This window comes from Erithacus rubecula (genome assembly GCF_903797595.1).
Source record: "Erithacus rubecula genome assembly, contig: scaffold_111_arrow_ctg1, whole genome shotgun sequence".
NCBI lineage: Eukaryota > Metazoa > Chordata > Aves > Passeriformes > Muscicapidae > Erithacus > Erithacus rubecula.
In genome coordinates this window covers 61,487-82,592 of record NW_027636290.1, presented here as the reverse complement: position 1 = coordinate 82,592, position 21,106 = coordinate 61,487, and the positions used below count along the sequence as shown (strand labels likewise).

Sequence of the window (21,106 nt, the reverse complement as noted above, 5' to 3'; positions counted from 1 at the left end):
CCGGCTGTCTATCTGCTCCTTTGGCACCAACAGTCACCAAATCCCAGTGTCCACAGGTCGTTGACTTTCGCAGGGTCTAAACCCCAGTGCCCAAAGGCCCTTGGCCTTTGCGGGATCTAAACCCCAGTGCCCAAAGGCCCTTGGCCTTCGCAGGGTCTTAACCCAAATCTCCAATGGCCTTTGGCCTTTCCAGGATCTAAACCCCAATCTCCAAAGGCCCTTGGCCTTTGCAGGGTCTAAACCCAAATCTCCAAAGGCCCTTGGCCTTTGCAGGGTCTAACCCCAGTCGCCAAAGGCCCTTGGCCTTTCGAGGGTCTGGCCCCAATCCTCAGATGTTGTTGTTCTTTCCAAGGTCAATAGCACTCAAGAAGGTGCCATTGGCCTTGGCAAGGTCTGAGCCCCAACGCTCATGAGCTGTTGACAGCTCCAGGGTCCAAACCCCAATGAGCCAGGAGCTGTCGATTGTTGCCAGGGTCCAACCCCCAACATTCCAAACATTCCATGGCCTGTTGACGGTTGCCAGGGTCCAACCCCCAACATTCCAAACATTCCATGGCCTGTTGACGGTTGCCAGGGTCCAACCCCCAACATTCCAACATTCCATGGCCTGTTGACGGTTGCCAGGATCCGAAGCCCATCATTCCAGGGACTGGTGGAATGGCCCTCCCTGGCTCTCCCCAGCCCCAGCTCCCTGCTGGCTCTGGCACCTGCCCTGCCTCCCCCGTGTCCCCACAGTCGTGCCGGGCAGGGCCCTGGCTCAGAACACGAGTTACAAGTTGCTGGTCCAGACAGCATCAATTTTAAGGCTCAGCATTCTCAACAACCACATCCTCTTTAGGGATGCGCTTAGTTCCTGAGTCACAGGAATTCTTCTGTCTTCCCTGACACGGGGGAGATGTAAGAAAAAGCCCATAAAGATTCTTGGTGCTTACGAATATACATGGAAAAGAAAGCCTTGTGTTTAGAACAGTCACATGAGGAGGAAAAATGGTGTTTCAGAGGCTTTTGAAATTCCTGCAGAGAAATGCCAAGAGCTGCAGTGTTTAAGGCTTATAAAATAGATCAAAAATGACACCGTCACAAGTGCAATTTTTTCTCTGCACTGTGTTTGGCAATATATCTAGATCTTCTAGGCAGAAGAAAATTCTTGTTGATTACATCAAAGTTTCCTTGCTAGGAACAGACCTTCAAGAACCATATGGGTATGCTTGGAAAAGCTTTAGTAAGTATTTTTTGCCCTGATCTTCAATAGCACTCTTCTGTGTCCTATGGAGGACTTCTGTGTCCCAGTTGACAGGAACTGGCAGGGCACAAATCCTCCATGGAAGAGAAGAGCTGCACCTGCCTTCTCCAGGGCCTGTCTCTGCAGAGACTGATGGCCCAAGGCTGTCACTGCCAAGTGACATCAGTTCAGAGATCAATGCAGCTTCAAGTCTCTGTTCCACAAGAGCAGCCCTGGGCTCCTTGAGCAGAGCTGCAAAGGAGCAGGAGAGCTCCTGGTGAAGGTCTGACAGCTCTTGCCTGGTTTTTGAGCAGCTCTCAGTGTAGTTCTGCCGGTATTGCCAGTCCCGGGCCAGCTGTGACTGCAGCAGGGACACCTGGAAGAGGCACAAGGCCCAGCTCAGACAAGCCCACGCTGGCAGCAGCATCCGCAGCCCCACGGTACCGGCTGTCGGGGCACACACAGCCTCCAACTCCAGCCCTCACCAACACTCTGCCCTTGGGGAAGGGAAAGGAACAGGCTCCCAGACTGCCCCTGAACAGAGCTCAGATGGTCAACAAGTCCAGTTCATGGCAGAAAAACCCTTCCCATGTACGTCCCTCAGCCACCACAGCTCTATTAGAGAGAGTTCTGGCAGCAATTAGGAACCCTACACTGATTTCAAAAGCACACATTTGGGGCACTGACCCATTTCTATGCCTCAGCAAGAGGGCTGCTGCTCCCCTGAGCTACTGGAGGACTCTTTACTTGGACGGTGGGACAGCCAGCCCAGGTGTGAGGGGAATTTAGTGCTTGGGGATTTTGGTGCTTTCTTGAGGCATTTTAACACCCCAAGCCCCATTTTATACCTCTCAATTTCAAAATTATACCTTAATTTTAACTTGTTTGTATTTATTCATCTTTATTATGCTTCTACTCCATTTTACTTATTTTCAAGGGATTCTTAAAAGGATTTGGGGGATTTTTTCGGGGGTTTCTTGGTTTTTCCTGGTCTTAACACACAATGCATCTTTTCAACCCCCCATTGTTTAAATGTAACTAAAATATAGCCTTAAATATTTCACACTTATTCAAATTTATTCCATCTTTGTCCGTTTAATTGAAATGTGTAGAAACTGCCCCTGCCCGCCCCCGTCCCGCCCAGCCAATCCCTGAGCGGAGTTTTCCCCGCCCGTGGTTTGGGCGGGAGCCGCCCCCCCATAGTCAATCCCTGAGGGGGGAGCGGCCGAGGCGGGAACTTCTCCCTGCCCCTCCTTGCCAATCACTGCCCCCCTCCCCTGCCTCGCTTCCACTGCCCCCTCGTGACTCTGAAATTTCCCCAGCTGCCCCAGTCTGGACTGGTTTATACTGGTTTATTCTTTCCCCTCCCCAGGTAGAGGAGCTCCAGTGCCCCCCATCCCCCAGAGCATAAAATTCACATCGCTAGAGGTTCATGTCCATAAAGGAGGCAGTGGAGTCCCTTGATTCGAACAAAGGGAGAGAGTCCATGAGGCGTGTGTCCAGTGGGGTCTCTCTCAATTAGTTGGAGCAAGTAGCCTTCTTTTCTCCTCATTTCCAGGCCGCATTTTCTTCTCATTCACTTTCCACGTTGGATGAGGTATTAGGAAGGTACTCAGGACATCCCGATCTGCCTATCCATGCCCCACTTAGTGTGTACCCTTCGTAAAACACAGGATGCATGATCATTACAACTAGCTAAATCAATTTATATTTTCTGCAAACTTTACTAATTGACATGGACTGCTCCTCAGCCAGGTTCATGCTAAACTCCTGAACTTTGTGTAGAAGAACAAAGACTTCATAGGACTGTGAGAGATGAGGAGATGTTTTGCTGAAGCCAAAAGGTTCTTCTCTCCTCCCTCCCCCATGCCACTGCCACTGGTACTCACACACGGCCATGGCCTGAGGGGACACCCTGGTGGCCTTCAGGTGGGAGCTGGTGAGGGTGTCCTGACCAAGAACCTGCAGGGCTTCAGCCCCTTCAGGGGAGGCTGGGAGGAGCTGCACCCTGAAATGGCCCCCGCAGCCCCTCAGCCATGCGGCTGCACTGGTGCATGACTGGCTCCATGCATTTGGAGGTGGGAAGGGGTCTCAGGACGTCCAGGGCGGCTTCTGGAGGAGCTTTGTGGGGGTTACAGTGGCTGGGGAGCTTCAGGGCATCTTGGGGAAACGGGCAATTTGGAATGGGGGAGAATATGGGAAGGCTAGGGATCAAGGTTTTCTGTGTCTTTAGAGGTGGGGAGGGAACTGGGGGGCTGATTTTGGGGCCTGCTCTGATTATTGGGTACCCACCCCACCTCAGCAAAGGGCCAATGGTTTTTTTCTTCTCCTGTCCAGGAGGGAGGTGGGCTTTGAAGATCCCACCATATTTGTGGGGGGTCCCTTTGTCACCAAAACAGCAGGAAAGCAAAACAAAACAAAACAAAAAAACCAAACCAAACAAAACAAAAAAAACCAAAAAAACCCTCAAAACAAAACAAAAAAAGCTTCTTCAACAGCATTTTTAGTGTTAGAGAATCCAAGTCATTACCTTATTCTGGCCAGAATGTTGTTCTCACCAGGATGTGCAATAAATCATTTAATCCACACATTGTCCAGGTGTGCAGAGAAAATAATTCCATCACTCATGAATTTTACTAGATTTTTCAGATACTTACACAGTCAAAACCCATCGAAATGCATCTTGCAATGTACACTGGTCCCACATGATGCAGTTCTCAGTATTTGGTTGCCTATTCATTACAGATCTCTTCACCTCTGATGCTAATTAAGTTCTGATTCTTATCTCTTTTCCCAGACCAGTGATGTTTGGAGTTGATTGTTGTTAATGATTGTTAATGGTCATTATCTCCTGTGTATCTTCTGTGCTACTCCCAGTCTGCTGAGTTGTTAAGCTTGTCAGACCTCACCTGCTGGACCAGTGCCTACAAAGAAAGTTAAATTCCCTTTTCCCGTGCCAAGGGTGAATGTGGTGGATGCAGACTCAGAAGTTGTAAGCAGTCAGAAGTTGTAAGCAGTTAAATTGTTGTTACAACAGTTAACAGTTATGTTCTGAGAGTTGTTACATTACCCGTTATGCCGAGAGTATACATTCTGTACCCCTCAATGCCGAGAGTATACATTCTGTACCCCTCACTCCCCCGTAATTCTGTAATGTTTCCCAGTTCCTACATTACACTACCCGTTCTGCCGAGAATATACATTCTGTACCCCTCACTCCCCTGTAACTCTGTATTCCCTAATGGTTCCCAGTTCCTATGTTCGCCATTGTCCCTCATCTCTTCCGCCCTTTGCTTCTCCCTATTTCTGGTTGCCTGCTGCTGCTCAAAAGACTCCGCCCCATATGCAAATCACCAATATTCCCAGACAGCCCCCCCAAAGGCAGAGGTCCCAGCTAAATCTAAACATTAAGAAAACCAAAAAAACTACACCACGTGCTGTGAAACCAAGGACCATGGGCCATGGAGAGCGCTTAAAATACCAAGGAAAGACTCCACCAAAACAGCTACAACCTAAGGAAGAACACAACAATGACACCCCTAGACCAAGTGAGCTGAACGGGACATGTGTGCATGCGTGTGAGGAGTGAGATTCCCCGTGCTGCCTGCAGGATGGCTGGAGGATGTTTTCCCTGCGACATCACTGGCTCATCTGCAGCAGGTGGTGGCCTTCCCATAGCTCCTCTCAATAAAAGAGCTGCATTTAATGAAGGCTTCGGCCCTGTTTATTTATAACAGCGAGCAAAACTGGCTAAAGTTGCATAAAAATTTTAACCTTTGTAGCATTTCCAACACCTTCCTGATTTTGGGGTCTCTCCTGATTTTGGGTTTTCCCTGTGATTTTGGAGATCCCTTAATTTCAGCGATCCCCCCAAGACATACATCCCAGGACCTGTTCTCTTATCTGAGGAGGCTCAAGGTCCCAGCTTTTTTGGCAGACGCATTGTCCTGATATTGGGGTCTTCCAACAAGATTTTGGGATGCCCCCTGGTTTTGGAGCTCCCTTAATTTTCAGGCCTCCCCTGATTTTGTGGACCATGCAATATGTGTTCTCTTCCCACCAGGAGGGGCTGGGCAGGTCTTGGGGGTCTCTCCTCCTATCTAGGGAGGCCTGGGGCATCTGGGGGTCCCATTTACTAATGTAGGTGTTCCCCCTAATGTTGTGACCCCCCGATTTCTGGGTTCCCTCCCCAGGCAGCACATCCCAGGATGTTTTCTCCTCTGAGCTGCTCTAGTTCCGCTGTGGGGGTACCGAGGGAGTGCTTGGGATTTTCGGGGCAGGGACCTGCTCCATGGTTTTGTATCCCCCCTCCCACGCCCTTCTCATCTATGGTGGATACCAGCCTTCTACTGCCTCATACAGGATCATCCCTGGGGAGGGTACTGGGAGTTCTGAGAGGGGATATAGGGGGAGATATGTGGGGAATATGGGGGGACAGAGTCCTGAAGGTCTCTGGGTAGTCCTCAACAGGGGGACAGGAGGTGAGTTATGGGGTCCTGTGAGAGCTCCTGGCCTCTCTGGGGACAGTTATTGGGCTGCCCCTCACCTGACCCAGACTTTGCTCGTTCCTGCCACACCCTTCCCCTCATCCTTCCCACCCTGCATGGTCCTGCTCTGCACTGCCCCTCACCTGCCCCACCCCTGCCACACCATCTCACCTGTGCAGCTCCAGTGTCTGGGTGAACTGTACCGACTTACTCCACATGGATTGGCACCAGTGCAGGGCCGGGGTATGGGGGGTCTGGGAACGCCGAGAATGGCTTCCCTTGAGCCACCATCTTTGGAGACTACTGATGCCCAAAACTAGACAAGAATATAAAACTCTAGAGTTGAATCAGCTACAGAGCAGGTATCTGTTTATTCAGCTCTGGGAGTGAGGGGAATTTCTCTGCCAAAACCTCACCCCATCTTTTTCGGGTTTCAGTTGAATTTTGAAAATTTCTTCTTTGCAACGTCTCATTTACAATATATTAGTAGCATACTCATATTTGCACAAAGCTGTGTCATGATTTTATAGCAGTTTGTTGCTTTCACACGTGTCAGTTCCTACTGAGGTGGTCACCAGCCTTCTTGTGAGAAACAAGAGTACCTCTTTAAAATTTTTAAAAATATAATAAGGGATAAGAGGGACAGTAAACATCAATGGGTGCTTGGAAAACTACCAGAAGCATGCCAGTTAGCCTAAAACAATTTTTATGTACTTTTTCATTATATTGGTTAAATGCGTATTCAAGACAATCATACATATTCATACATTCCCTTCAGTTCAAATTTTGTGGGAATTCCTTTGCTCAGTTTGACCCTTGACCTCTCTTCTTAAAATACATGTCATACTGCAGATGAAATTTATATCTTTTATGTCCTCACAAGGCCCTCGGTTCTGTGTTTTGATAATTCTTGATAAGCGGAGGGTCAGTGGTAAATTCCTCTTTGTATTCTTCCTTTCAATGTTTTTATTCATAGTTCCTCTCAATGTTATCTTATCATACAGATAAGATACTCCACAAGTAAAAGAAGCAGCACAAACAAGATTTGCAAATGCCAAGAAAGAGGTAATTATACTGAAACAAGAACTGGTGTGATTTTTTGCAAGGCTGGAGCTGTAGGAGATGGCAGGACATGAGGCTGTGTGCAGCATGTCCTCCGTGTCTTCTACATTGAATTTGGGGTGGGGAAAAGGTGAATGGGGCTATCTTTGGGACCAGGAATGAGCCCTCTGATAGGAATCCAGGCAGAAACATCAGCTTTCAGCTGAGATTTGTGTGCTGCTGCTGTGCTCTGTTCTTCTAAGACGTAGCTCAGAGTATCTTCACCGTTGTCTTCCCACTCCCCTTTTGCTTTGTTCTGGTGGGTTTTCATGGCCAAAGTAAGTTGAAAAGACTTTTGTGGGCTTGGGGAGGGTGCAGCAGAAATGCTGACACAAAAGAGAAAAATCTTTTTAAACCTCATCTGGAGTATTTCTGAACAGTAAGCCAGAGATGTCTTCTGGGCTGTGTTCTAAGTCACTTGCTGGGGAGCTGTGGCTGCCCTGGGGCAGAGTGGCCCAGGGGAGCAGCAGCCGAGTGCTCTGAGAGTGCGTGAGCCCATCAGTCTCTGTCTCTTGCCACACAGGTGTTGCAGGGCAAATGTGAAGCTCTCTGCTCTTTCTTTCTGTGCAGGTGCTGCTGAAAGAGCAGGAGATGAGTGCTTTATCATAGGCACTGCCCCAAACTCGGGTAGAGCTCAGCCAAGCCTGCCAGCAGATCCAGCAGCTCAGGCAGGAGTTGAAAGGGCAGCAAGAGAAGAAGCAGGTAAGTCTGAGTAGGCAGGGAACATTGAGTGCAGGGCAATGACAAGGGCACAAGAGGCAGCTCCTGGGACTGAGGAGGCAAGGGCTGCTTCAGGTCCTGGGACCACAGAGCCTGGCATGCTCCAGAGCTCATCCCCAGGAAGGAGGGCTTGCAGAGGAAGCAGAGCTGGCTAGATAGGTCAAAAGAAGTAGCTGAAAGTGTGGGATTTTGAGACACTGTGGAAAGTGGAAAAAGCTGAGCATGAGGGCAGGTCCCAGGAAGTTGCTCTGCATTTTGTTGTCAGAACATCAAGGCAGAGCTGCAAGCTGAGCTGCAGGAAGCTCGGAGTAAAATCCAGGCAGCACAGAGGAGGCACAGGGAAGAGCTACAAGGCATCAGGGAGGAAATGAATGTCCTCCTTGAGCAGAGGGAGGCTCTACAAAAGCAGGTGAGCAAAACAGCAGTAGCACCACAGTCATCCAGGGAGGGATCAGTGGCCTTCTTGCTTTTCCATGGCAGAGCAGCAGTTGATGGGGTGACCCCTGGGGCTGCCTGGTCCTGTGCTCTGCAGGGCAGCTGTTATGAAGGACACTCAGTGCTCTGCTGAATCTCAGCTGCTGACTTGGACAGCTGGGCTAGTGCTCTGGCTTGTTGGCCAGCAAGCATCAGCAAGGATTCCTGCTGGCTTCTTCTTTCTAGCCTTGGTTTGGGAGGTGCTTTTTCAGATGTCCTTTGGCCCACTTAAAGATTGAAACAAGCTGTCCATATCCATTGTGAATCTGGTGTTGTCAGGACTGGAGGAATGGAAAGTTGTCCTTCACCTTTTCTCACAGCCTCTGCTGTGGCTGACAGACACAAGCTGTGGCTGTGGGCTCTGACTGCTCTGTTCTGTTTGACTGGAGGTGGGAGAGTTGATGTCTGAGCTGGCAGCCTCCCGAGAGACCCAGGAAGCGATTGTCCAGAGAGCACAGCAAGATGTGAGCTGGGCACAGGATCAGTCAAGGCAGAAGCTGTTGGAGCTTAAGCACACCAAGAAGCTGCTGGAAGAGGCAGAACATCAGAACAAGGAGCTGCAAGTGCACCTTGCAGAAGAACCTGGAGAGGGAAAGGAGTCAAGGGGAAGAAGTGGCTCAGCAAAATTCAGAATTGCAAGCTTCTGTGAATGTCCTAGAGAGGGAAAAAGCCAGGTAAATGAAAGCCTGTGGGACTCTGCATTGTGGTGAATGGATTCCCTCTTTGCCATCTTTGCACCTGCCAGGGGCTCTGGCAACATGTCCTAACTGGCTGATTGTCAGCTCTTCTATCTCTGATATATCTCATTATCTGAATATTGTGTGTCATTTTCTTTTCCTTTAAGTCATCAGTTGAAGTTTTTGTGAAGGTAAAGGCTTTTGGGGTAGCTCTTTCCCTCTGGGGACTTGTGTGTTTTTGGTTTAGGTGGGTGTGTTAACACTGCCCAAGCTGCAGTGTAAGGAGGTGGATACATCCATCAGCTCCACCTTGGGTCCTGTAACTTGAAGCATCTGGGATCTGGATCAGCCTGGAATCTGATGCCTTTGCTGGGCAGAACCATCTTAAGGCCCTGATTGCTGATCTAGGCCAGATTGTCCTTGAAGGCACCCAAGATACAAGAATGTCTCTGTTGCATCATTCCTCAAAAAATATCCCCCTTCTGCCTGGAGGGTGTCTGGCAGGGTCCCTGGCACTCTCCACAGTCACAGGCATTACTGACTGTACAAAGATTGCAAGAAACAAGACCAAGGGTAGGGGGGCTCCTCCAGCTGATCAAGTCCTGCCAGTCTTCCGTGCCACAGGATTCTTCTTCCAAGAAGAAGACAGAGGAAGACAGGGCACTTTTGCTTGCCTGGAGGTTTCTGCCTGTTCCATCAGGTTGTGCTCTGTGGATGATACAGCTATCCCTGAAAAGGGCTCCTGGGACCTCATCTTATCTCCTCCTTAGATAAGAAACCCTTTCTTATGATAACTCATGTTGGAGAAATATTCACCCCCCTACAGAAACACCTGTTGTCTTTTAGAATTGCTAGTGGTCTTTAACTTTTTTAAATAATTGTTCTTTTCTGGAATATTTAAGTAATTGGATATATTTCAAGTTCTAATTTTACTGGTTAGATTTCAATCCTCCTAATCCCTATAAAAACCCCTTGTTATGCTATATATTTGGATTTTGCTAGTGGAACCCTTTGAAGAAATAAAGCTGTCTTTGGAATCTCTGCTGCGATCCCAAGATCTCATTCCTAGCTAGCTGAGAAGGTCTGCAAGCCAAGATGAACCTCTGCTGCCTGCCCAATTGTTGGGCACTGCTTGCACTAAGGCCTTGTAGCTGCATTCTGCCTCGAGGCCCCCAGGAGTTATCTGGACCCTGTGGCTGCCAGGAGCCAGAACCATCCTGGCTCCAGCAGCTACAGTGCTCCAAGTATCTGTAGCCACTTTTGCTTTTGGCCTTTGTTTCTCCAGCTGAAAGTAGGATGGGTGCTGGTAAATCTTAAGGAAGGTCCCAGAGATCCCCTGGCTGTAGGGTGCTGCTCCTCCTACCTGGACATACAAGATGGGGGAAGGATCCATGTTGACTAAACCTCCCTGCCTTGGAGCATGGTTAAGTCAGAAGAAAATTGTTCCTCTCCCCTAATGTCTTCATTGCAAGACTTTGTTAATTGTATTCACATTCCCATGTCAAAAACAAGGCAGGGTATGTACGCAGGGACTCCCCGTTATTTCAGGAACAAAAGGAGTGTGGGCACATGCTGGGCTGTGGCTGCAGGGGGAGCAAACAGCCAAGTTGTTTAGACAAAGCTCATCAGACAGAGCAGTTTTTCCCGAGGTGGTGCAAGTCCTAGGAGTTTATAAAATGTCATACCATGTAGTAATGAGTTGCATGCTTTCCTTCTAGGCTGATTCTATCTCTGGAGGAAAAGAACCTGTGCCTCAGGACACTGGAAGAAAAGAACCTGGAACTGAGCAATCATCTGTCTCAGTTCCATTCTGCTCTTCAGCAGGCTGAGCAGCTCTCTTCAAACAGCAGAGGAGAACTGCAGGAGCTCAAAACCCAGGTAAGCTGTGCACTGGCATTGTCTTCTCCATGGACACACAACACCACCTTTGGCTTGGAGGCCCCAACCTCTTTCCCCTCCCAGTGGCATCCACTGCTGCTGTGTTCTGTTCCTGGCTGCTGCTGCACCCTGAGGCCAAGGCTGGACTGGTGTGTTCTGCCGATGTTTTCCCCCATTGTCTCCTGGGTCCCAGCAGGAAATCTGGGAGGAGAAGCAGCAGTAAACTCCTTTGGAGCTTCTCTGTCCCTGTGTTAGCAGAATTGTCCCAGATGGAGTTGGTGGTGTGCTGGGCACTGAGCAATGTGGGCACACAGATGTGGCTGTGGCAGGCTGGGCAGGGCACTCGCACCGCAGCCAGTTCAGGCAGTGTTCAGAGCTGCAGCTTCAATCAAGGGTGTCCATTGCCTTCCTTTCCCTGTTGTCTCCACTTTTGTCTCCAATGGAATCCTTGGTTCTGCACCTTCTGTTTCCTGTTTGATTTTTGCCTGAAGTCTTTTCTCCTTAGTTGCTCTCCCTACTGCTTGCTCTGCTGCCTCAGGAGCAGGCCTGTCCCTGAGGCTCTGTGCATCCATCTTCCAGATCCAGGCCCTGCAGGACACAGTGCAGGAGATGGAGGCTGCCCAGGCAACTGGAGAGAAGGAGCTGCTGCAGGAGCTGGAGGAGTCCCGAGCAGGAGAACGCTGCTTGAAGGCCTCTGTGCATGTGCTGGAGACTGAAGTGTCCCAGCTGCGTGTGAGACTCCAGAGATGTGATGACAAAGCTCTTGCCTTGGACAGACAGTGCAACACCTCAGAGCTGGAGCTGAGGAAGGCAAAGGCTCAGATACACAAACTCAGAGCCCACAATCAGGAGCTGCAGAGGAAGTTGGAGGAAAGCGAGCAAGGTACAACTTCTGCTCTCCCACCCGTTGCCCCATCCTGTCTTGCCAGTGAGGGTCTCTGATGGCACACAGAGGAAAAGTGCCCAGAGATGGCAGAGGGGAAGGAAACATCCAGCAGGAGATTTATCCATTGTAGTGCCAGTGCAAGCTTTTTCTCAGGAATGATGCAATGGCTGGCAGTGTGATCTTGCTGGGCTGTGGCAGATCCTGTGCACAGTTGGTGCCTTTCAGGTGCCATGTCTGTGCTAAGGAGCTGTAGCTGGATGCCTCAGCTCAATTTCCCCAAAGTCCAGCCCCTGCCAGAGCTTCCAGGCTACTGATGCCTCTGGAGCAGGGCTGCACAGGCATGCCCGCTCCTTTGTCTCTCTTGGATTGCTCACTCTGCCCAAGCCCAAGAGCAAACAAACTTTCCTGTTCCTCTGAATCTTGCTCCTTTCATTCCTCCTTTTCTCTTTGCCGAGAATATTCCTTCATATCTATCAGTTTTGGATCCTTTGAGGGCTTAGGACCTGGCAAACACAGGCAGGTAGAGAAGACAGTGCGGTTGCCTCTGCAGGATGCACATCAATTTGTCTTTGCTTTGCCCTTGCCCTTGCCCTCTCCCTTCCCCTTCCCTGCTGCAGATTGGTGGAAGGAAGAACTCAAGCACACCTCTCGAGAAATTGCCCTGCAGAAAGAGGCCGCTGAAAGGCAGGAGGAGGCTGCTACTCTCCATCAGGAGGTGGCATCTCTGCAGAGGAAATTGGAGAGCCTGGAGAAGGAAAGGAAGGATATGCTGGTGAGATTGGCAGATGCCACAAAGGGTCATTTCCTAGCTCAGTTTGGACCTGGTGTTAATAGTTCTAAAGAGTATCTGTTTCCAGTTTAACTTTTCTAATTGCTTTCTTCTCAAAAAGTAGGCAAGGATGTTGTAGTCATGTCAAAGCCACTGAATTCTAAAACTGCTGATTTCCTCCATGATGGAGTTCTGTGCCCTAGAAGCTTTAGTTCTCAATGCCCACACTGTCTCTGTTGACATTGCATGGTTTGGGCAATTCCTCGTGTGCTGAGTCATGTTCAGATTTCTAAATATTAGGACCTGGCAGGAGGGGTGAGAAGACCAAGTTTGCTGTTCATGGAAAGGTGTTTGGTCTTGGCCATCTAAGAGCAGCCAGTGGGGAGAGAAGAGAGGAAAGCCAAGTGCTGATGCAGAGTGTACCTGCAAGGGGAGAACTGGTCCTGAGTGGCAGCAGAGAATGACAGCCTGATCTGGCCATTGCTGCTCCAAGAGAGGGCAGTGGGGCTCTGGGGATGCTGCTATGGAAACTCTACACAGGAGAGGTGGAAAACCACAGCTGTTGCCCCAACCCCAGGGAATGGATTGCTGGGGGTGTTTGCTCTTCCCTTCCTCCCTGCTGGAGAGCACACCCTCGTGGCACTGCCTAAATCCTGCTTAGCATGCACTTGAAATCCTGGCTGCAGTTCTGGCAGCTCCTCCCCAAAGGAACACTGAAGTGAAGCTGCAAGTGGTCGGGGAAAGGCAGGAAGGGAGCTGGGAGTGGCTGAGCAAGCTGGGAAAGATGCAGCATCAAGGGGGGCCCAGCAAAGGTCTGCAGCATCCTGAGAGGCAGAGAGAGAGGGGCAGCCCGTGCCTGTCCCTGGCACACGAGTCCAGATCTGGTATGAGAAGCAAACCGAGAGAGGGAATGAGTGACCCTTTTTCTCCCTGTTTTGCAGCATGAACGGGCATTGTACCAGCAGCAGATGAGAGATCTGGAAATGAAGAATGAAATGCATGCAGCTGAGATGAGAAATCATGGGGAAAACAGTCAACAATTGGAAGTGGAGAGGGAAGGCATGCAGGAAGAGTTAGAGCATGGGACTGGTGCTTTGAAGAAATGGATAGACATTGCTCAAGTCCTGAGGGCTGCACTGAACAAGAGTGAAATGTCCAAAGGGACTCTGAAGAAACATTTGGACATCCTGAAGGGAAAGACTTGTATTGAGGTACGTTCTGGCATTGCCCTTCAGTCCACTGCAGCATCCCTGAATTATTCCAGTGATGCTTCCCATAAAGAATTGGGAGCTCCTATCCCTGTCAGTCCAGGCCTGCTTGGGCAAAGCATCCTGGGCTGCAGCAGGCAGCCTTGTCTGTGTGCCTGGCTCTATTCAGAGAGCATTGACTGCCAGATTGTCTCCTGGCACGCCTGGAATGACTGATACAGCTCTGGAGCTTGGTGTTCAAATCATCTCCTGGCCAAAAGCTGGGCATGGGGAGCTGCTTCTCCTGTGCCCTGGCAAGGGGAGGCAACACGTGGGGATTTGAATTAGGTGTGAGAAGGAATGGAGCAGGTGAGCAAAGTGATGAACTAAACTGAGCAGAGTTTTGTACCGGGAAGTCTGAACAGCAGCTGCACTGCTGGAACTTGGAGGATGCTTCCAGTGATGGAGATTTCTGAGGTACAGCTTGTGTGGTGTTTGAAATAAGGCAATCATCTCCTCTCTGTATCCCCAGCCGGCTTTTAAAGCAGAAATTGAGCAGCTGTTCATTATGTCAGACGCCAGCCTGGAATCTGAGCAACCGGTTGCATCCTCCGAAAAGGAGAAGACAGAGAGGCCTGAATGGAGCACTGAGGCCAGGAGAACTGGCGAGCAGGTAAAATGGTCTTTGGCTGCCTCTGCAAAGCCTCAGGCTCCTCTGGAATACAAGTGCCTGGTGTCTGGAAAGAGGAGTTGGAGGAGTTTCAAGGCTTCAGCAGTGCTTGAAGGCTCTTTCTGCCCCTGGGCTTGGTTGCCCACATTGTTCCCTGCTCCCGTGTGGAATGCTCTGAAGTCTGGGAGAGGGAGAGTTTGCTCATTAACCCTGGGCTGGCTGTGGAGGAGCTTGCTGTTCAAATCAGTTCAGGCCAAAAGCTGGGCATGGGGAGCTGTTTCTTTTGTGCCCAGGCAAGGGTAGGAAACAGGTGAGGGTTTGGATTCTATGTGCAACAGAATGGAGCAGGTGAGCAGGGTGATGAAGTAAACTGAGCAGAGTTTTGTAGCAAGGGCTGAACTGTAGCTGCAGTGCTGGTGCTTTGAGGATGCTTCCCAGTATCAAGATTTCTGAAGGACATCTTGTGTGGTGTTTGAACTAAAGGAATCATCTCCTCTCTGAATACCCAGCAGGCTGCTGGAGCAGAAGGGGAGCAGCTGTCAGAGCACTCCAGGGAGGCCATGGCATGTGTGCACAATGTGGCTGCAACATCAGCAGAAGTCAAGACAGAGAAGTGTGAAGCAACCACTGAGCCCAGGAGGACTGACGAGGTAAAATGGGCTTTCAGGGCCTGTGCAGAGCCCCAGGCTCCTCTGGAGCAGGGCACGTTAGCCCAGGCAGTGCTTGGGAGTTCTCTGCTTGTTTCCTTGCCTCTCCCTGTCCCAGCTGTGGGCTCAGCCTTTTGTTTGTTCTCTCTGTTGTGGCAGCCCATGGCTTTCACAAAGGCACCTTCACTCCAGTGCCTCCCTCCCTGGCCCCGTGTCCCCGGACACACACTGGCCTCTCTTGCACAGCTGCCAGCGAGAGCTTTGTGCCCCCAGTGTTGTCTGGTGCAATTCAGGGTGTCTGAATAGAGATCTCCTTGCCTTGATGTCCAGAGGTCCTATTGCTCCACTTTTGCTGACAGTTTTCTGTGGCCCTCTCTCTTGTCAAATGTGCAGGTGGAACCTGAAGGGAGAAGAATCAGAAGTTTTAGGAGAGTGTTCCCCCCAGACTACTTTTCATTGCCTCTCCGCGAGTCTGCCCAGGAAAGTTCATCTACTTCTGACAGAGAGGAGTCCTCCAGTAGCTCTCTCCTGCAGATGCACAGCGTGTGGAGAAATGGGTCAGTGCCCCAAATGTGTGCTTTTGAAATCAGTGTAGGGTTCCTAATTGCTGCCAGAACTCTCTCTAATAGAGCTGTGGTTGCTGAGGGATGTACATGGGAAGGGTTTTTCTGCCATGAACTGGACTTTTTGACCATCTGAGCTCTGTTCAGGGGCAGTCTGGGAGCCTGTTCCTTTCCCTTCCCCAAGGGCAGAGTGTTGGTGAGGGCTGGAGTTGGAGGCTGTGTGTGCCCCGACAGCCGGTACCGTGGGGCTGCGGATGCTGCTGCCAGCGTGGGCTTGTCTGAGCTGGGCCTTGTGCCTCTTCCAGGTGTCCCTGCTGCAGTCACAGCTGGCCTGGGCCTGACAGGACAACCTGGAGATCTGCACAGGGAGCAGGCTGGAGACAGTCCCACTGAGTCACAAGGAGCAGAAAGGACCACCTTGCTTCCTAAACTTCACAGAGAGGAGCCAGCGAGCAGTGGAATGCTGTCTTAGACTTAAGCAATAGTTTATAGGATAGTATAGGTGTTAATCAATAGTTTATTGGATGGGATAGGATAGGATGGGATGGGATGGGATGGGATGGGATGGGATGGGATGGGATGGGATGGGATGGGATGGGATGGGATGGATGGGATGGGATGGGATGGGATGGGATGGGATGGGGTGGGGTGGGGTGGGGTGGGGTGGGGTGGGGTGGGATGGGATGGGATGGGATAGGATAGGATAGGATAGGTGTTAATCAAATGTTTATAGGATAGTATAGGTGTAGTTGAACCTTTATAGAGCTGTGTTCCTTAGGATGAGGGATATATTTATAGACAAATAAAGTGTTTATTATGATCACAATTAAACTCAAAGATCTTTGTCAGAATTACGTGCTACTCAGTACAGAGAACTATAACTTCTGGTATAGTGCATTATATTTCAAACACCACTGAAGCAATTCTATCCAGACCAATTCTTAATGAAAGATTGATGCTACTCACCCAAACCAATGACCATGGGCAAACATTTCTCTCAGTTTCAAGGAGTGACCTTGAAGGGGCATCCTCACACCAGGGAGGAATCTCCAGAAGGGAGACACATGACATGAACCACTTTGGTGATGGCAGGAGAAGCCTGCCATGTGTGGAGCTTTTTCATTTGTCCTTAGGAAACTGCGACCTGTTTTTTTCACGGAGTCACAGAATGACAGGGTGAGGCTGGAGGTACCTCAGGAGGTCACCTTGCCCAGCCCCTGCTCCACCAGGGCCCCCCAGCTGCCAGGATGCCCAGCCAGCTGCCCAGGATGTGTCCACGTGGCTTTTGAGTCTCTCCAGCCATGGAGACTCCACCACCTCCCTGGGCACTGCCCCAGTGCTCAGACACCCTCCCAGTGCAGAAGTGTGTCTTGAGCTCACAGGGCCCCTCCTGTGTTTCACTTTGTGCCTGTGGTCCCTGGGGCTGTCCCTGGTCCCGTCCCCTCTGCAGCCCCCACCCGGGTATTTTTGCCCAGGAATGTGTTGCCCTGAGCCTGCTCTGCTCCAGGCTGGACAGTCCCAGCTCTCTCAGGCTCTCCTCATGGCAGAGATGCTCCAGTCCCTCCATCACCTTCCTGGCCTCGTTCTAGACTCTGTCCAGTCTGTCCCTGTCTCCTATACTGGGCAGCCCAGCTCTGGGCCCAGCACTCCAGGGCTGGCCTCACTGGTGTGGGGCAGAGGGGAAGGATCCCCTCCCTCCCTGGGCTGTGACACAGCTCCCAGTGCAGCCCAGGATGCTGTTCTGCATTGCTTCAGGAGCACATTGCCAGCCCATGGGCATCCTGGTGTCCAGCAGGACCCTGGCAAATTTGGCTTTTCCAGCTGGCTGGCCCCCAGCAGATACTGGTGCCTGTTGCACCAGATACTGGTGGTTGCTCCCTCCCAAGGACAGGACTCAGCACTTGTTATTGAATTGTCATCATTGTTAATATGTCATCCCTGTGGATGGCAGCATTTCTCTCTGGCAGATCAGCCACTCCTCCTTGTTTTGTGGGAGGGTAGACTCTGCCCCATCACTCAGTTACTAAAAAGGGTCAGAAAGGACTGGTCTTAGCATTGTCCTCCAGGGCACACTGCTGGACTTTGTGCCATTGTTCACCAGGGATCCAAGAAGGCAGATTTTGTGCAAGGCATCTTTGCTTCTATGTACATATTGAGAAAGAGTTGGTAGGATTCACAGCAGGGATTTCTGTTTCATATCTTATGTGGGGAAAATGTAATGATCCATGCTCCCTCTCACTAGTGGTGGTTAAAGTGGTCCTGTTGTTGGTGACGATGGATGTCAGCTGCATAGGAACTGTGCCAGTCTGGTGTGACATACTGTGGGAAGAGGCCCTCTGAGGGAGGTAAAAGCTGGTGTGTAGAGATCCTTCAAAGACTATTCTTCAAACAACAGAAGCCCCTGCTTTGTGAGGATCAGGAACAATTCCTAGGCAAGGGCTGAAACTGTGCTTCTGTGAGTTCCTTTACCTCCAAGGTCAATTTTTCCATTAATGATGACAGATTGTCCTGGTTTATTGATGATTGAGAGAGAGAGAGAGACAGGGACTACTGACTTATGATCAGAATCTCAATTAACTGTGAGCTACATATGCTTATATACCATTTTTAGGAAGGCTAGTAATTTTTTACTACATTCATTGAGTTAAACATCACACAGACAAACTTTACACTTCTACTTAGTTAAATCATCTTTCCTGTTACCAGTCTTGATCCAATCTTCTTGTAATCTTCAAAGCTCTTTATGCTCTTATCAAGACAACTTGGTTATCAAAGTGCATATGCTAATTAAATCCACAGTACTCTCTGTCTTAGCTTTCACACTAGTTTGAAAGACACATGTCTGCCATGAAGGCTGGGAATCTTCCTGGAATGGAAAGCTCCCTCCATCCAAATTGTTATAACTTGAAATTTCGGGGCTTCCAGGAAAAGATATGGGAAAAGAAATAATATTTCTTTACTGAAATATATATATATATATATATATACATGCAACAAGGGAGAATAAACAACCAAAACAAGGGCAACAACCCCCCAAAGCAGTCCCACGTCCCACCCATCCAGCAGTTTCTCCCGTTGCTGTAGTTCTGGCCACAGCCGGCAGAGGGCGCTGCAGGCTCCTGTCGGGGCAGAGTGGCTGCAGCAGCTCTGCCGTGGCTCCAGGGGGCGCTGTTGGCTCAGGCAGCTTCAGGGGCCGCCTTGCCAGCCCTGAGCCAGCCCTGGGGCTAACGGCACCCTCGGCGACAGAGAACATGGGGCTTTGGTTTTCCTGGTTCTCACCTGTCTGGTGCAGTATCCTGGTGTGGCAGCTTTGCTGAGGTTCCAGTCAAACAGCAGCTGGGGCTCCCTCTCTCCAGAGAGAAAGAGAATAAGTGGAGTGGTCCGGTTTCCCCTGAAGCACCGACACAGATGGTGAGGGTCTTCTTGGCAATGGGAGTGTTGAAAAGTCCCTGTCAACCAGCAGCTGCCGCAAGCAACGGGCTCACCCATGGGTGGCAAGGAGAATTCTGAAGCAGTGCTGGGTCCAACACCAAAACCTGCCCAAAGTGCCCTGCTCCTAGCATAGCCAGCTGGTTCTTCCCTCATCAAGCCAGTGCCCAATCCTGCTCTCCCTCCCTGGAAGCTTCCAATGAAGTGGGAGGGTCACTGGCCAATTCTTTTGTAACTCAACTGCCCATCATTGATTCCCCACTGCTCTCAACTGCCCTCTCCTCTCCACATCCCCCTTTTCAGGTAACAAATGGGAGATAATTCACCAAAAAAGCCCTCCCAAACCCACAACATGTTCCACCTTGAATTTCTTCCCATGCCAACACATTACCTCAAACTTAAACTTTTAAAATATATACATACATACATGCAGATACGGATACAAGCACAGTGTCTTGAGCAATTCACCCCAAAACAAGGTCGTCTTGAAATACACATCTTCTTTCTCCATTTTCTGCATCACCCACCAAGTGCAACCCAGTCCCAGACAAAGACAACCCCACAGATAGGGCAGGTACTGGGAGGCACATGGCTTGAGCTCAGCCCCCCTCTCTCCATGGCTTGAAGGTGGCCATCAAACATGTGGCCCAGGAGAGCATCCAGCAGTGGGATGAGCTGGTGCATGAGCAGGGCCAGCCAGACAGGGCGGGCCGGGGAGGGCTGGGATCCAGCCGAGAGCCCGGCAGTGGCTGGCGGGGGATGGCGGGGGATGGTGGGCGTGGGCTCAGAGCCAGAGCCAAAGCATGGCGGGCCTGGCAATACTGGAGATCGGGCTGGGGCTGGGCAGGGGCCACCTGCCAAGCATCCCCTGGGGCTTGGCACGAAGCCCAAGCACCAGGGAGGCTGCCCATGGTGAGGAGGACACGGGGGCATCCCAGGCAGGAGCCAGCGCAGCAGCCACAGGGCAGCATCAGGCCTGCTGGAGGCATTGTCTCCTCCTCACAGCCCGACGGCACCCGTGTTCCTCTGGAGATCGTGCTCATGGAGAAGGTGGGCTCTGGCTGCCCCTACATCATCCAGCTCCTCGACTGGTTAGAGCTGCCTGACAGCTTCCTGCTGGTCATGGAGCGCCTGGAGGCATCTCGGGATCTCCTGCTGTTGCTGCTGGAGCAGGAGTTCCTGTGCGAGGAGGTGGCGCGCTGGCTTTTCTGCCAGGTGCTGGAGGCCGTGTGGCACTGCACCGCCTGCGGCGTCCTGCACCGGGACATCGAGCCGGAGAACCTCCTCGTGGGGCCGGAGAGCGGCGAGCTGAAGCTCATCGACTTCAGTCGCAGCACCTTCCTCCAGGAGCGCGCCTTCACACGATTTGCCGGTGAGCCCCCAGCCCGGGCCCTGCTCCCAGTGCCGGGCACTGCACGGCCCCATTCCCTCCTGGGCCGTGGGCTGCAGCCTTCAGCCGGCTGCCGGCTCCTGGGGCACGGCATCTGCCCCATGCCAAAGGGCAGCCGGCCCTGCCGGCAGAGAGGGGGCTGCATAAGCCGGGCCCCGGCCTCTCGGCCTGCCTGGCCAACAAGGCCGTGGGCTGCTCTGCCGGCCTCCTTTGCCTTGCACAAGGGCTCCTTGCCTTTGGCCAGTTGCCTGGGGGACGTGGGGTGCCCTCCGGGGGAAGTGGGACCCGCCGGCGCAGCCCCTGCCTCAGCCAGGAGTCCAAGTCCCCCAGCGGACAGGCCAGAGCTGGAGCAGATCTTGCGGCACCCTTGGGTGCTGGGCGGGCATTTTTGATGCCTCACCGCAGCCTGTGCAGCACCTGCTAACCACGTCCCACGCAGGACCCCCAAAATAAAACAAGCACAAACCCATCGCGGGCTGTCAAGTCTGGTCCTTGCCAGCAGCTTCAGCTGAAGAAAGCTCTTGGGAAAAGGGGAAATCTCAGTGCTCCCTTCAGCCTTCTTCAAGCTTTCCCTGCCTTTCCTTCAGCATGGCAACTTTGTGTCTTCCAGCACTGGAGGGCCAGAGGGGCTTGAACAAACCAAGAAATGCAACAGTGAAACAACAGCTGCCCTTTCAAGCTGAAGCAAAGGCCACCTGGGCTCTCCTGAAGTGAAACCAGGGAGGGCTCTGGCTGCATTGCCACAGCCAGCGGCTGGCAGGGGCACAGACCTTGCTCTGCTAGCCAAGCTGGCACCAGAACCAGAAGCCCCAAAAGGTCATTTAAGCCCTGATGGACTCTTCCTCTTTCTCTCTCTCCAATGGGCAGCAGGCAAACCTAGGCCTGGCCTGGTGGCTCATGGCAGAGCCTTCTTCCTCCCCAGAGAGCCTCCTCACTGTGTTCCCCCACCAGCCCGGCACTCCCCAGCTCAGCCCCCAGAGCCAGGCCTCGCCCGCGCCCCTGGCGC

General features: G+C 51.5%; 1 protein-coding gene and 1 long non-coding RNA gene across 2 annotated transcripts; both read left to right on the top strand.

Moving 5' to 3' along the window:
- The first annotated feature begins 8,583 nt into the window (after window positions 1-8,583).
- LOC306815266 lies at window positions 8,584-11,332 on the top strand. Its single transcript, XR_013777368.1, has 3 exons — window positions 8,584-8,678; window positions 10,400-10,559; window positions 11,139-11,332. It is a non-coding gene; the product is annotated as an uncharacterized lncRNA (long non-coding RNA).
- Window positions 11,333-11,348: 16 nt separating this feature from the next.
- On the top strand, window positions 11,349-20,492 carry LOC306815264 (uncharacterized protein; the record flags this gene model as incomplete). The annotated part of the gene is made up of 6 exons (XM_079331857.1): window positions 11,349-11,442; window positions 12,063-12,217; window positions 13,156-13,425; window positions 13,934-14,266; window positions 14,584-14,721; window positions 19,338-20,492. Exons 2-6 carry the CDS (start codon window positions 12,212-12,214, stop codon window positions 20,490-20,492), a joined length of 1,902 nt encoding a protein of 633 aa, XP_079187983.1. The 5' UTR covers window positions 11,349-11,442; window positions 12,063-12,211.
- Between the last annotated feature and the right edge of the window lie 614 nt (window positions 20,493-21,106).